The sequence below is a fragment of the Larus michahellis genome, chromosome 13 (assembly GCF_964199755.1).
Source record: "Larus michahellis chromosome 13, bLarMic1.1, whole genome shotgun sequence".
NCBI lineage: Eukaryota > Metazoa > Chordata > Aves > Charadriiformes > Laridae > Larus > Larus michahellis.
Window position 1 is genome coordinate 11,743,799 of NC_133908.1, and position 16,029 is coordinate 11,759,827.

General features: G+C 45.3%; 1 protein-coding gene across 15 annotated transcripts in view; it reads left to right on the plus strand.

Annotated features, from left to right (window-relative positions):
* Nucleotides 1-16,029, plus strand: part of PITPNM2 (phosphatidylinositol transfer protein membrane associated 2) — a 137,127-nt gene that overhangs the window by 103,974 nt on the left and 17,124 nt on the right. For 10 of the 15 annotated variants that reach the window (XM_074606936.1, XM_074606934.1, XM_074606941.1 and 7 more), the window contains 9 exons: nucleotides 253-357; nucleotides 1,251-1,321; nucleotides 4,619-4,863; nucleotides 5,353-5,542; nucleotides 6,613-6,732; nucleotides 7,093-7,304; nucleotides 12,170-12,345; nucleotides 12,730-12,900; nucleotides 15,608-15,757. In XM_074606936.1, coding sequence (XP_074463037.1) covers nucleotides 253-357; nucleotides 1,251-1,321; nucleotides 4,619-4,863; nucleotides 5,353-5,542; nucleotides 6,613-6,732; nucleotides 7,093-7,304; nucleotides 12,170-12,345; nucleotides 12,730-12,900; nucleotides 15,608-15,757 — 1,440 coding nt within the window. Of the gene's footprint in view, nucleotides 1-252; nucleotides 358-1,250; nucleotides 1,322-4,618; nucleotides 4,864-5,352; nucleotides 5,543-6,612; nucleotides 6,733-7,092; nucleotides 7,305-12,169; nucleotides 12,346-12,729; nucleotides 12,901-15,288; nucleotides 15,566-15,607; nucleotides 15,758-16,029 lie in introns of those variants that run through there. The other 5 variants (XR_012589821.1, XR_012589822.1, XM_074606945.1 and 2 more) reach the window with 3 other exon arrangements.

Below are 16,029 nucleotides of genomic sequence, written 5' to 3' on the forward strand. Positions count from 1 at the left end.
TTCCACACCTTTAGGAGCTTTGTTTGGTAAAAACATGCAACTAAAACATTTTATTTACTATTCAAATAGTGCTGTGGTTTCTGTATAACATAAGCTGGTAAAGTGTCATGTTTTGTTATGACTTAAGCCATTCGAATGTTTATAAGATTACATAGAGTTATGGGGCCTTACTTTTATTTAAAATTCTGTTCTGTGCTCTTGTCTGTATACATATCTGTATGTGTGACTCTCAAAAAAATCTGTTTTTTAAAGAGGACTTGTCTGACAATGAGGAAATGTTCCCGAAAGAAATAACCAAATGGAGTTCCAATGATCTGATGGATAAAATTGAAACCCCCGAATGCGATGATGTCCAGGGTAATTTTTTATTTTATTTTTTTTTAAGTAAAAACTGCATGTGATATTTTACAGTATTTCCAGGTAATTGTTACAGCCACATTCTGAAAAAGGTAAAACTTGTTATCTTCATCTCACAAAAGGAGAAGCTGAGACAGAGCAGAAGGATGACTGGCCAGTGCTGCCAAAAAAGAATTGCCTAGTGGGAGTTGGGATAGCTCTTGATTCTCTTTTCTTTTCCGCGTTGGTTTAGGCTCCTTTGTGCAACAGCCAGGATTCTCTCATATAATGATGAAATATTCCAGCTCCATTCCGAATTACTTGAATTTCTCCTGACTCTGCTTTCCTCTTGCCTCCGTCCTTTGATCTTGTCTATATCTGCCTTGGTTTTATTTTCTGCTCATCGTTATGAGATTTTGAAAGGAAGCTGGCTCCTCAGCCAGATCGATTCGTGTAGCAGCACGGTGGAAGATGACACTTAAGCTTTCTGGTACAAAGTCAGCCTGTGTAAGCACAGACATATGAACACATCAGATCTCTGCTACCCCAGCACGGTTCAAGCAATTCCTTTCATTTTCCCACAAACCAATTGTTTCTGACAATTGTGCAGGGATTTCCCGTTGTTGCCGTGCTTAATAAAGCAATGGTACTGGGTCCCTGTAGCGAGAGAAGAGCTCGCTAATGTCCTCAGCGCTTCCCAAGGTTATGAGATATCGCTGGAAAATAAGTGACCCAGCATTACCCGGGCTTCCCAGGTGGGAGGGAGGGAGGGAGGGGGCAATTTGATGAAATCATGAAGGAGATGTGAGGCAGAAGAGGCTGAGGGGCATTGGCACAAACAGTGTCTTTGGAGAAGAGCATCTTTGCCGGACAGCATCTTGCAGCGCTGATGTTTCAAACCTCTGTGCTTCCAGGTGACTTGTATCACGAGACGTCAGCAGAGTACCACGTTGGCTCCAGCGTGGAGAGGCTCAGCATCATTGAAGTAAGTGCTTCCGTTTCTTGTAAGGAGATCCTTTGTTGCTGGAAAGTGTCCGTGTGAGGTAAATGGGGCAATCGGCTCCCTTTGCTGCAAGGGGTCTATTGTCTTTGTGTGTCATTTGGAGCCACACCAGCATGCTGTGTACTTCAGGGCCAGGTTTAAGGGATTATTTCACCCATCTTTAGAACATGATATAGAAAATGCTCGGTGGTTTGCAGGCAGTGTCAGGTATCCAGCTGGAAAAAAATACTAATCCTGTGGGGATAACTGCTGCCCGAGGCGCTGCTGGGCAGAGCTCTCCTGCTAATGTGGAATGAGCTACCCTGGAGGTGGGAGCGGGAGAGCCGCGTTGCTGCAGCAGCAGGGTGCAGGCTGCGCTGGTCCAAGGGACACAGCTCAGCTGTAGCCCACTCTTTTAGAGCTGGTTTGGAAACCAGTTATAGCATAGCCTGTGTCGGCACTCTGGACAAAATAATAATAAATAAATAATGCCCAGTCACCCCAGCTTTCTAGACTTGAGCATACAGGCTTTTGCAGTTCAGTGTGCTAGTGAGGCAGCGTGTCTTGGAGTGGCTGTAGTCATCCTGCCCTTAATCTGCCTGGCTGCTCCACAGAGATGATGTAGCTGCTTGCAGAGGGCCTAAGTTATGTCGCGGTCTGTCAAAGACTGCGAGCGTGGATTTAGTATTACTCTGTGTGCCAGGCTGTAGGTTCACGGTAGTTTGGCTTTTTCATAATAGACTGAGAGAGCTCAAAGGCCAAGGGGAGAGCGTATGGCTAGGGACAGGAACGGCACTAGCCACTTCAAGATAAGCAAGTCACAACCCTAAGATTTCTCTTAGAGCTCAAGGTGGTGTGGGGAACTTATTGTCGTCTTCAGAGGGCTGCACGATCTCAACTCCCTCCAATTTCTGCCTTCATTTTAGAAAAAGAACAGGCTTCAAAGTGAGATGAAAAAGACAGTTATTTGTAGTTCTTCACAATTAGCCTACTACGATAGTATGACATTCCTAGCCACCACTGCAGGGATTTTCGGGGCAAGAGCCTCCATCACCAAAAGGTAGTTCAAGAATCCGGTGTCTTAAGAGACTCCAGATCTTACAAGAAAGTTCTAAATAGCCACCTCCATCCCTAAACTAATCAGCAGTTGCTTGCATGTTCGCCACTTCCTTCAAAAGCAGAGGTTAATGAACTGAAAGGCAAAGGTGCCTCCAAATGACTGCTGATAAACCTCCCGATGACCTGAGCTCCGTGACTCATGTTGTTCTCTGAATGAGCACTTAAAACATTTGTCTGAAAGCAAAAGCAGTGCTGAGATGCTGAGAGCGCTCCTCCCATGCCTCCAGCCAGGCAAAAGCTCACCTTGCAGGCACTGTAAACTGGAATCCAAAAAGGTTTAAAGAGCAGGCATTAATACAGCGTAATGGTACTAAATAATTAAAGGCCATTCTTATGCAGGAGGTCTGGAAAATCTTTATTACAGACTTGGATGTGAATTTTAATACTTTCTGGTGGGCTGTGTATTAAGACACGCTTTAACATTATCTGGTAAAAATGTAAGCTAGTTGTTAGGTTGCTAATGTGTGCCTGGGCATGCTTCCCTCCCACCAGCAGGTTTGTCAGGGGCTCAGTCGCTGCTCACAGGACAACAGGTGACTAGAGATGCTAAAATGAGAAGAATTTGCCAAATGGAAAAATACTGCTGCCCTCCACCCTTTCCACACTCCATGCCGCTGGCTATTGCTCTGCCTCTACGGGGAATTGCCCAGGATGTTCTCGAATGTTGTCTGCTAGCACGAGGGATAAGGCACGGGAGGAAAGATCAATGTCTGCTTTCGTGTATCTCAAAGGTGTTGGGGTGGGGATTTGAGCCCATATGGGAGCCGTGAGCAACAAAAGCCCTGGTGTAACAGACAGGTATTAAAAATAGTTACTGCTCTGTTGTATATCGTATGCGACCAGTACAAATGGATGCTCTTGTACCTGCTCCTGGGGCATCAGGGTTGGGCTTACAGCTGCTCCGTTAATGATAACCTGCTCTGGAGTTCAGATACAGTTCCCTCCTTCCCCCAGGCCACAGCCTGTCTGTTTAGGCAAGGAATTGCGTCAACATCATACACAAATGACCTGGACAGCCAAAATAAACACCTTGACTGTGCTCATGCAGCAGTCTCTGAGCCAGATGTTGGCCAGTCCTTGGGTCGTGGGGTCTTGAAGTTTTTTCTCTTCAGTTCCTCTTTTGCAACAGCGTAAGCAAATCTAGAGCCTTATTTATAACTTCTGTGGTAGGCAAGCAGATGCAATGACTGATCCCTTCCTCCAACTTCTTTCCCCAGTAACTTGCCACTTGCTGACCTGTTTGACCTTGTTTTGTTAATTTTGCTGAATGTGTTTTACTGTCAACTGCTGCAGCTGAGCTCAGCACCCCAACAGAAAGCAACACCCATCTCTTATTTCTTTATTTTTCCACCCTTTTGCACCCAAGTAGTGTCTTTACTGCTGCCGTGTTTTACCTGGTCACAATTTTTTGCAATTTCTTTTTTTAACTTTCAGCATACGTTCTGCTTAGGACAGTCACTTTGGCTGAGGCCGTGTGTGTGCGTTTGTGCATGCACGCGTGCAGGGTAAGAGACCTGGAAGGAGCAGCCGGGTTCTCACCTGTTGTATCCAGGTGTATTTAATGCCCACTTCCATAAATTAACCACATTCCTTCCTGAAGACCGTTTAGTTTCTTACGGACAAACCTGTAGATATTATTCTAAAATCTCCTCTCTCTTGTGTTTAGAAACCTGACTTTCAGTCTACGCTTATTCAGGATCGGCTTAGACTCCTGTGCTTGCGCTTGCACTGTCCTTTGACTTAAGCGCCTCTCCTCCTTCCCGAGCTTGCTTTCCTCACCTCCACTGTGTTTGAGAGCAGACATTTTATTCTTGGGTAGCTTTGTGAAGCAAATCAAGCCAAACTCTTTCAGTCTCTGTTCGGGAAGTCTCCGTGCTTCTTGTCCTTATGCTGCCGTTACCTTTGTGTGTGGATGGCCCAAACTGAACTCAGCCCTCTAGATGGGGGTGCCAAGGCCTTGTATCATGGCTAATACTGTTTCTGCTGGAAATACCTTCCTTCACAAGTTGTGGTTTGCCTCATCCCTGACTGGATTTGATGTGGATAGTGTGTTTATTGTACGCACCATAAGTGAGCTTAGGGGAGAAAAGGTTATAAAATTTGCATAAAATGCACTTGGACCAAACATAACCTCTTTGTAAAATAAGCCTTTCTATCGTGCTCTCTTTCGTTCCCCCCTAGGATGAATCGGTACAGCCATTAATGCAGCCAAGTAAAATCCATGTCCTCCTCTTGGTACTCCATGGAGGGAACATCCTGGACTCAGGAAGTGGTGATCAGAGCTCTAAGCAAGGGGATGTCAACACCATCGCGACGGTGTTTGACACAGTGATGAGGGTACATTACCCAGCTGCTCTTGGACACATTGCCATCAGGCTAGTCCCTTGCCCAGCCATCTGCTCTGAAGCATTTTCGCTGGTGTCCAGGTAAGTTGATGCAACTTTGTCACAGAGAGAAACATACAGAATTTCACTCTTGGTTTTTGTTTCTTTTTTTGCATCCCTGAAGTGTTCTGCATGTAGTATTGAAAGCTCTGACCATGCTTTGAGAATGCACTTATTAATATACCAGCGAGGCATTCAATCTCGATTTCATACTTAGCTGAAGTGAATACAGTAATCATGCAGTAAGAGTTCTGAGATTGATTTATTCTAATTAATCCAATAAATACTAAGGCTTTAATTCCTTGTCTGAGAGTTGTTCTAGCAATGTAAGTATGTTGTCCTTGAAGATTTACGTTTGATGGGAGGGAAAGATTTATTAAGCTCTCACCCATTCACAGTGGAATAAATGGCCTTTCTATCTTGAGGCTTTTTTTTAATGAGCCACGATACTGACTGCTATACTGTCTGCAAATGGTTTTTCCTGCTCTGTGTGTTAGGCTGAATATTTCCAATGCCTCTTGCCCTATCCAGCCTCAGCCCATATAGCTACGATGAAGGCTGCCTGTCCAACAGCCAGGATCACATTCCCCTTGCTGCACTCCCTCTGCTAGCAACATCGTCCCCCCAATACCAAGAAGCGGTAGCCACAGTCATCGTCAGAGCCAACCAGGCCTACAGCGAGTTCATCAGATCCCAGGAGGGCACGTCATTCAACGGCCAGGTGAGCCAGCGGCTGTTTATAGCCACAATGAAAGGAAGAGCAAGGGAAGCGATTTCCTTCTGAAGCTCTCTTTTCCATTAGTCTCTCAGGAGGGATGGAAACATGACAGTGTTGAGCTGCAATAAGAAAGTGTTGTGCTTCCATTCCTTTCTTTCTGAGAGGGAGAGATTATTGCTTATGCTCTGTCTTGAGCCTTTGGGATTCAAAGTAAAGTCTGAGCTTGTGTTCAGAAATGAAGCTACAAAGCTGTGAAGTTAATCAATTTTCAGCATGACACACCTTTCCAAATCAGGAATGCTACTTTTGTTACTAAACGTGATCTCTGCTCCCCTTGCAAACCAAGGCTGTTTAAGCATTCCCATCTTTTAAGGACCTTCAGCAGCTCATGCTGGAGTTGTCACAGGAGTGGGTTTCTTTTTTGAGATGGCGTAGCTGCTGCGCCCAATAAAAGACCGTGACTAAGCCTTGCACCTCTGTGAGCAAAGCGACTCTCGCCCCACGAGGTTTGAGCTATTGGTCCGGCCGTCACATTCCCCTGCTGTAGTGTGATTTATCCACCCTGAGCTTGTTCCCAGCCAGCGCTGTGCCTGGGGACCCGGACAGCCCTCTCCTGCCCGGGGGTCTTGGTGCTTTATTGTGCCTGTCTGCTTAATGCCCTTGGAAGTAGGACAGCGTTATCTCCTCAGGGCACAAACAGGGGGCAGAAGCACCGGGAAGCTTGCCTGAAGTCGCACAGACAACTGGCAAGGAGGCAATCGAGCTTGGTTTCCTGCGGCTGGAGTTAGCGCCATGATGAGTGCTCTGTGTTGCTTTTACTTCACTCCAGTCGGCTGGTGGGGACAGGCAGAACACATCAGCTGTGTTCGCTGATGAGAGTCTGCAGGGTATGAGTGGACAGAATAGTTCATTGTCAATGGTTCATTGACAGAATAGTTTTATTGATGAAAGCACTGGGCATCCTGATATTGTGGCTTTCCTAGGTATAATCCAGCACTCCGTTTAACTGTCATCTCTGAACTGAAGTCAAGGGGCTTTTTTTTCCTCCTCCCCTGCTTCTGTTGCCTTTTCAGGTCTGCTTGGTAGGGGACTGTGTTGGAGGAATCCTGGGATTTGATGCCTTATGCTACAGCAATCAGACTGTGTCTGAGAGCCAGAACAGCAGTCGGCGAGGAAGCGTTGTGAGTGTCCAGGTAATGCTGGCTCCCAGTGTCTACTGGGAATAGGTCTGCTGGCCACAGTGCCTCCGTGGCCCCTGGTTTTAGTAAGGATCGTCTCATGAAACACAAAGACTCTCCTCCTTATCCATGGCAAATGTGTCTTAAGGTGCATACGTGTCTCAATTTGGGTGCATTTGCTCTGAACAGGGATGCTTCACCCTCTGGTGTGAAGCATCACCCGCACCTGCTTCACCCACACCCTTAGGAAGTTGTTTGGTCTGAGATATTGTATTTCCCTCGACTGGATCTTGGGGTAGATGGGGAAAGGAGGATGGGAGGAGACGGGTATAATGTGGGTGTATTCCTGTTAAATCCATATATTTCAAATCCCAGGATACTGACCTCCTGTCTCCTGGAATAACGGTGAACAACAGCTATTGTTCCGGTGGCTCTAATCTGGAAGCCAGCAGACACCTCAGCAGGAGCAACATTGATATTCCCCGTAGCAACGGAGAAGATCCAAAGAAGCAGCTGCCACGAAAAAGGAGTGATTCATCAACCTATGAACTGGACACGATAAAGCAGCATCAAGCCTTTCTTTCAAGGTAACGTTTTGAAGGAACAGAACCAGGAATATTCCAGAGCTGAGATTGATGCATCTGTGGAACCCGATTGTTGCTTTGTCATCCTGTAATAAGCAAGGTGGAGGAAAGTGTTTAATTTAGATTAGAAGGGTATGAATTTCAGTGTGTTGTATATGCAAAAAAAAAAATATTTAACAGCACTCTTCCTGAGTGGCAGTGAGAGAATCCAGCTGCTCTACTGCATCTGTATTGCAATGGCAAGAAGCCCTTCATCCTGTTGCCTGACAGCCCAGGCAATTGGGTAACTGCTTTTTTGCTGTGCTGCAAGTGCGGGATGGACGTCATAAAGCAAATGTAGAAATCGTGCGAGGGAAGACAGTGAAGGAGAACTGGGAATCCAGTGTCGCATTAATTTCAAAGCATCTCTGACAGTTGAGTTTTGAGTTGGCTGGTCTGTTCTTGGGAAAGGTGGGGGTGAGCCGAGTATCCTTTGATATTGGCCTAGTTCAAGTGTGAGATTGAACTGCAGTGCCCTTTCCTGTCACAGGAGTAGGTTTCTGCTGTAGCGGTGGTGGGATGCTCGGGATGACACATCCTGAACCCTAGCTGGTTGGCTGGTTCATGGAGCAACCTTCAACTGCACGTGAGGATTGTTCTGTCTGTGCGACTGTTCGGCAAAGCAGCCCGAGTCCCCTATATGGAGCAGGGACAGGGGTTGTGTTCTGTCCCCTGCCAGGGCCGCTCTGTTGCACCAAGGTCATGTTTCAAATTCGTTACTCACTATCGAAGTCCCCCGTATCACATTCCTAAGCTTCTTCAAATGGACTTCAGGAACGTATCGGTTAACATAACCGATGACATTTTCATAGCAGTCTTCCCATTGCCGTTGATCATTCAGTGATTACTTCTGAAAGCCCATAGGCTTTTTCTGGCTGAAACATCTTCTTCAGCCTGTGGAACTGGAGAGCCCAGACCTTTTCCTCCTGCACATCCAGAGGAACTGCAACATCCTCTTAATGCCTCTTCCCCCGTGTCCCAGGTACGGGGGAGCAACGCCCCCTCCGCAGCAAACACCATTGCCTGCAGTAATGGCACCCAAGGCTGTTCCTTTTGCCCTGTGCCGAGCTGAAGGCTTGTCCTGCACTTCTGCCCCTCCTTCGTTACTTCCAGTCGTTGCTCCAGTACAAGGACTCGTGTTGTCCTGCCACGTCAGGGCTTCTTTTATAAAAGATTCGTAGGAGAAAGTATCAAAATGAATGTCGTTGGTGCAGAGAGATACTATATTCAGAAAGACAGCTGCGTTTACAAAAAACACAATAAGCTTCCTAGCTATTTCCAGCAGGTTAATAAAAGGCAATCAGTCTCTTGTTCATACCTTATCAAAACAGCCTCCTGTATTACAGGAGAAAATACTAGTCATGAAAAAATATGCTTGCTCTTCTCCTTGTTCTTGACCTCAGGGGCACGGACTGAGCTAAGGAAAGCGGGCCGGCATCTTGCTGCAGTTTGACATCTAGTTTAGAATAAGCACTGGGCCTGATGTGGGTAATGGATTGCACAGTTTGTCATTTCAGATAGCTTTGTCCTGGTCCTTCCCGCTCCATCTCCAAAGGATTGTGCCCACTCACAGCGTGAAGCACTTGGAGGTCCCTGGCAAGGGCTGTTGGTGTTCAGTGCTCTGATGGATTGGTGCATCTTTACTCCTTGAAGAGTTTTATATCTTTTAAATCTACCTTTAGACCTTGGGTCAAAAACGAGTCTCTTCTCATGGCTCAAGAGGAAGATTCCCCCAGGGAAAGGGGCAGGTTGAAGGTGCTGTACGAGCTCTCTCCACACCTGTCCCCCTCTGCTCCCTGGGGCAGGGGAGGCTGGGGTGCAGTGACTCACCTCTTCCCCTCCTGCGTGACGGCAGGGCGTCACTCCCTGACCCGGCCCTGGACCTTGTGCTTACAGCCGTCATTACCGAGCAGCACAGAGTCAGCAGAATGCCCCTTCGGCCTCTCTGTCACAAAGTAATGATTTTCCCGTATTAAAACCAAGCCCTGATGTGACGTGGCTTCGTGCAGGAGATCGGCAGAGCAGAGCCAAGTTTTCCTAATGGGTACAGCAGAGAGGCAGCCTGGCAAACGGGGGCCTTTCTGTCCGTGCCGATTGCAGATTTCGGCTTGTGCCAAAGACACTCATTTTTATTCATGTATCAGACCAACATGCTTCTCTGGGATAATGCCCAGCAAGCCAGAGCAGCATCTGGAGATTACGATCACACATTTATTTTTAAATTCAGTCCTTCTGCACAACTACATTATTTCTGGCTGTGCTGTACTTGTATTATTGTAAATGAGTTGATTTGCTTCTGAAATCCATAAGCTCTTGTTTAATTAATGCACACAGTACATCTGCTGCTTTTTAAAGGGAGAACAGGGCACTGTGGGTTGCTTGGAGCATGACGGATTCAGACTTCCCCTTGGCTCTCATTTCTTTGATTGCTAAAAAGACTATCAGGTTCCCAGTAAAAGGAGAGAAGCTGTCCAAATTGCTGAGCGGTATGAGCGCTCTCGTTCTCTTCCGTTCCCCATGAAGAGATGCTGTGGGAAGATGGATGGAATACACCAAAAACCCCTTGCACCCGTCCTGCCGTAACACACCTGCCATCAGGATGGTCTTTCCTTTTGTGCCTTCATTTGAATCGCATTGCTGTCGCCCTGTCTTCAGCAAAACTGAGTGTGTTCTAAATAACTTTGTATTCCTCACACACAGCAAACTTAATGCATTGCAGTCTTGTCAGCTAAAATAATTGTAGCTTCACTGAAGGTGGCTTGTTTTTAAACGTGTTTCAACGTTGCACGTCTTGGCAGCGTGATCTCGAGGAAGCTCGTTCACATCGCAGAAATGGGAACATGCTCATTTTAGCTGTCACTGCTGTAACCTCTTCTTCCTCTTGCTTTTGACATCACTGTTTTGACTTTCTGTGATATGTGTGTCTGACATAAGTAAGGTTGTTATTTCCCTGCAGCTGGTAACAGGGAGAATAGTAGCGTGCGTGTGTTTACATGCACCTTCAGGGAATACGTGACAGTGCGGCATGAGAAGAAGGTTTTTCAGCATTGGTTGGGAGTGGCAGTCAGCAGAGGTGCTGTCGCTGCAATAACGCATTATTTGCAAAAGCAGGAAAACAAAGTCCGAGCGACTTCTCAAATGTGTGAGTATTTGCAGCTGTTTGTTTATTGACTGGCTGTCCCAGAGGAGGCGTGTGTGCGAGCAACTGCTCCGGTGCTAGAGATGGCGAGGAGGGAGCAGCCCTGTTCCCATGAGCAGTGCTGGGACGTCGCTGCCCAGGCGGGCAGCAGCACGCTGCTTTCAGAAGTGGCCTTGATGAGCAAGTGCTATCGCGTACAGAGACATGGCAAGTGCTGGTGGCCACCTGGGATTTTGACTTGGGGCCACAGAGCTGGCAAGAGACTCTTGCATTTGCATCATCCCTGACTCCGGGCCAGTAAACCTTTTATCCAACCCAACCGCTGTGGTATCCTTTTATCCTACATATCTTATAGAAGCTCCTCGGATGCTTTTTAAAGTGTTTGCAAACGCCCTGTTAAGTCATGCTGGTGTTCTCTCTTCAACTCTCTGCTTCTAATTATAACGACGATAACCCAGCAAGGCTGCCGTCTGAATCTGTAGAACCTGGAGAGCAGAAGAAATTGCAGCTTTATTGCTTTTGGGTGGTAACAGAAGAATCTCAGAAACCCTTTTGTGCACGAGGTTATTAGTGTTACCCACCTGTCATTTCGTTGTCTAATCCCAGATGTAGACTGCAAAGAAGCACCTCTTCCTGGGGGAGGATTCCCAGGATTTTCATCTAAGAGTTCCTGCTGCTTCTTCCTCGGTGTCTAAGCGATATATGAATTTATATCTCTGTGTTAAACGTGTGCGTTGCCCCGCCTGCACTGCGCACAAGTTGAATTTTACAAAGAGATTTGACGCTTGAAAGAGGAAGGGAAATCTAGACATGTTTTATATCATTATTCTTTTTGGTACAGTTACCTGGAGTTGTTGGGCTGGGATTGAGAAGTAGTTTGGTAGTAACTTGACAGCTGTGGCCTCATGGGCAAAAGAGAAGCGGGATAGTCCTGGGTGCACAATAAATACAATTTACCATGCGGCCACTGAGTTAATTACTCCAAATTCCCATTCCCAGGGAATGCCACACCCAAATTGCATGAAATTGCAAATTTGCCACACACCAAAGTGCATGGAAGCTGTGGTGCATCTCGGTTGGTGCACAAGGATATTAGAAACCCTCTCGCAGATTTTGATCTTTCTTTTTGTCTCTCCTCTCCTGTTTTCTTTTTCCTTTTCAATCCTATAACATTTGTCCAACTACTTGCACGAGGAAGAAATAGGTAAGCACAGCTTTCCGTAACATTTGAGAATGAGGTCACGGAAGGAACTCAAATGTTGACAACCAGAACGCATAGCAGTAACGTGTAATAGAGTGAATCGCCGTAAACCTGCTTTTTTCCCTGCTACTCTAGAAATTTTGGCTTGCTGGTTATTTTATCTTGCAAACGACTGTCCTACTAGCATCAACCAAGATTTTGACTCCTCAAAGAATAAACGTTTTGAGGAGATAGGAGTGTGTAAATGAACCCACTTGAAGCTTGGATTTGTACAGTCTAAATGATGCCAATGTAACGGGGTAATTGTTTTGGGGGAGGTATTTTACTGGCTAGTGAAACTACAGTACCGAGGCATGGTGGGTTGATTGTCACAGTCCCTTCACTAAAGAGATAGAAATTATATTCACTGTCAATCACTTATCTGGCCTTCGATTAAGGGAAAAGAGCATGGGGAAAAAAAATTGACTTTATTTTCTGTTCTTATCCCAGTTTACATTCTAGTGTGCTGAAAAATGACCCTGGATCCAGGCGATCTAGTAGCTCTACTATGTTGGATGGAGGAAATATTGGAAAGTTTGAATTTGAGATCACCGACTTCTTCCTTTTTGGTTCTCCCTTGGGTCTGGTTCTCGCACTGCGAAAAACTGTCATTCCAGCTCTTGACAGTAAGTCCTGATGTAAACTGCTGAACTCACTTAGTGGATGGCATAAGCACCTCCTGCTACAAATACAGTAATCTGCTGAGACAAACTGGTAAAAAACAAACATCTCTATATAATATTTATTGCATCGTAAGGAAGCAGATCACTGTGTGCTCTAGCCGATACTGATTATACAATTTATTTGCAATGGACTTCCAAACATTAAAAATACCGTGCAATTTTTGAGTCTATAAATATTGTGATAAATTAGACTGGAAGATGAGGGAGATGATAAATCTTCAGCTCTTTTTTTTAACCCAACAGTTGTCCTTTTTACGGACAAATATTTACAGTAATCTAACAAATAATCTTTTGATACTTGAGGGGTTTTCTTCTCCATCTTTTTAGTCTTTCAGCTCAGACCAGCTTGTCAGCAGGTCTATAACCTGTTCCACCCTGCAGACCCATCTGCTTCACGCCTCGAGCCTCTTCTGGAGAGGAAGTTTTACCTTTTGCCCCCCTTTAATATTCCCCGTTACCAGAGGTTTCCCCTGGGTGATGGCAACTCTGCTGTTCTGGGTAAGTCACTTTGGATCCATATTAGCTGTCTGAAGGGTTATATCCACACTTTACATGAAATTATCAAAGCAATTGGGAATGACAAGAAAGAGAATTGGCCCTATAATGTTAGCCTGATTCCTGATTTTCTAGAAAAGTAGTTTTCTTCCAATAAAATCAGTGCCTTGTGACCTGTATGCCCTTCATTTGTCACACAAAGGCCATCAGCTGCTGAGAGTCATGATGTGGTGACCTCTCTGCGAAGGTCCCTGTTTTACACCCAAGCTGGTGCTTGTGGTTGGGACTGAATGAAAGACGATTCACTTGGCTGAGTTTAGGGCGTTGACGTCTGGAGGGCCAGTGAAGACTGGAAGGAGCAGTGTCAACAGTGAGATAACGAGATGATTTACTTGGTTGCAATGTGTGCTTTGTCATGGGACAGGCTACTGCAGAGCAGTGGGCTGGTGACAGTGCCTTGCCCTTTGCCACCTTGCCAATGAGGCATTTAATCGTCTCAGGATACCTAGGATGGCTCCGCCATCAGTGGCCTCTTCACTTGCTCTACCCCAATTGCGGCAGTAACGAATGAAATGGCTGTGTGCATGCCCTTTTGTCTTACTGGGTTGCATTTGAAACAACTGTGTCCTGACCATGCCCTGCCTCAGCTCCCATTACATCAGTGCTCTTGCAGTTGATCTAATAAAATAAATTATATTTCCTACCATCTTCACCTCACTTCTGTGCCTAGACTCTCATGGTCCGTTGCCATTTCAGTGCAGGCTCGCATTGCAAGGAGCTCTCAGGGAAGCTCACCCCTCACTGTGCAGAACTAAATTTGACCTTTCTGCTTCACCTAAAGCTTTGGTTCCCTGCAGAGTCAAGGCTTTGGGGCAGGAAGAAGAATTGCACCGTAATTTTGCCCTTGTTAGAGGTTGTTAGTCAATAGCTACTTAAAGTCAACATTGCAACTAAGAGTCGCTACTATAAAGCTAGACTACAGCACACAGGAAATCATGCTGGCAAACCAGAGGAGAATATCAAAGCCACCAGCTAGAAAGGTTGGGATTTGGTTGTTGGTTGTTTTTTTTCCCAAAGTAGCTTTTCGTTTATTTAATATTTGAATCAGCCAGGACTAAATGAAGAGGAATGTGTATCTAGAGACGAATAATTCTGGCGATACTCTGCTTCACTTTTAAATTGAAAATGCAAAGCAGTGGTCTGCTACGTATCAGTATCTCTAAAGATTGTATTGTAATTGCTGAATCTGGACGTCTGATTTGTTAAATGGATATAAACTAAAACCCGAGTTTGATAAAGTGAATAAAATACTTTCTGCAGGCCCCACTCGCTTGTCAAATTTAGCAAAGATCTTGCTGCAACACTTTTACACTTTTAAAAATGGATCCACCCACAATTACATTTGTACCCAGTCCAGTTACAACAGCTCAGGGAATCCATAGCAACCTGAAAAGCAATTTGCTTTTTGGGCGTGTTCTAGGTATCAGCTGCAAGTGGCTTCTTAAAAAAAAAAAAATAAAAAAAAAATATCCTAAACATCTTACCGTATTCCTCTTAAATACATTTTGAATCCCCTGTTCTCACTGAAACCAGAGGTAGAAGCCCCGTTGACACGGAGCGACCTGCGTTCTGGTTATCGTTCTGTGCAACAGCAGGGATCTTGTTAGTTTGCTGTGTCTCCCTAGACCTTTGTTGGGTTGACTGTGTTTAGAGAGACACTTGCTATGTAGTGGAGAGGAGTTAAACAGCAATTAGCTCAACTGTAAGAAGGGTAGAGTGATTTCAAAACCCTCTCCAGGTTTGAGCCTTGTTATTTTAAGAGATGCTGCTCTGCTGTGATGCATTGAACTGACAAAAAGGCAGCTTTAAATTCTCTTCTCATGTAAAACAAAGCCTCTTCATTTGCTTGTCATAAAATAACAGGCTATTCCTTTCCATTAGAGTCAAAATTTCCATGTTGTGATTTACACATTACCCAGAAGGACTGTTCTAACCATGATTTGCAAAGTTGCTACTGAAGTTAGTGTTCACTGTAGGGCGCTCCAGAAAAGTTAATTGCTGCTATAATTAAGCTATATGATTTGGTGATCATGTAAAATTCAGGTGCTCAATTATAATTAGTTATGTACGAAACCTTGTGTAACACTGCTTGTGCGTATTTCCTCATGCAGATAGCTAGCTTATTTAAAGTCCACGATTCAGAAAGCCTCTTAGACTTTGTTTTGTTTTGTTTTCCCATCTGTACTAAATGTTGGGTCCCTGTTTCATTACAACCAACTTGCAGAGTGAAATCAAATTCACATCCTTGCTTACTCCTGTGCTTTGCACTGTGTAGGCTGTGAGTCTGATTCAAGGAAATCTCCCCTTAGAGCATACTTTTTTTTCACGTAGTAAAAAGATTTCTCCGGATCTGCTGGGTATTTATGGATTTGGCTGATTGGAGGAGCTGGTTAAGAGGACTCCCTTTTCTTTTGTTGTTGAAATGCCATTGTTGTGCTCTCCTCTGCTACCAGTTATTCTCTCTGATGTAAGTCTATTTGGAAAGTCACCCATGTTTTGTTTCTTTTACTCTATTTGAAGGTTGTCCTTTCATTGAAGACTCATAGTTGAAGTGCTCGGTTGTAACTGTTTGTATGTTAACACTTTGTGGCCGCATGTCTGTTGTTCTTTGTCCTTCTGGTTTTGTTTTTTTTTTCCCATCTGCTTCTAGTTGAGACAATCCAGAACAATCCCATCCTCCTCATGGAAAGTAGCCCTCTGGGTGCTCTCCAGCACCAGGACAGCTTCATGGAAACAAGTATCCCCGTTCCCGTACTGAATTGGCAAGATGTTTCCAATAAAAGTGCTGGTTTTGCTGAGTGTGTGTAATCTACACTTTTGTATTGTCTATGGTGTTGGGTACTTGGGGTGCTTTTTGGAGATCATACTGTTGCCTCCTGGAGTTGAAATCTTCATGCTGTGTCTCAGGCTGGGCCACATGAAATAACCACTTGGGATCATGCTTGGGTAGGCCCGGTCTGGGAGACCCACCATGCAAAGAACGAGTTGGAATTAACAGACTTTGTCCCATTCCAGTGTTGATGCTGGAAGGGGAGACTGCTGCCACATACTTGCGTTTGTCCGTCGGTGGCG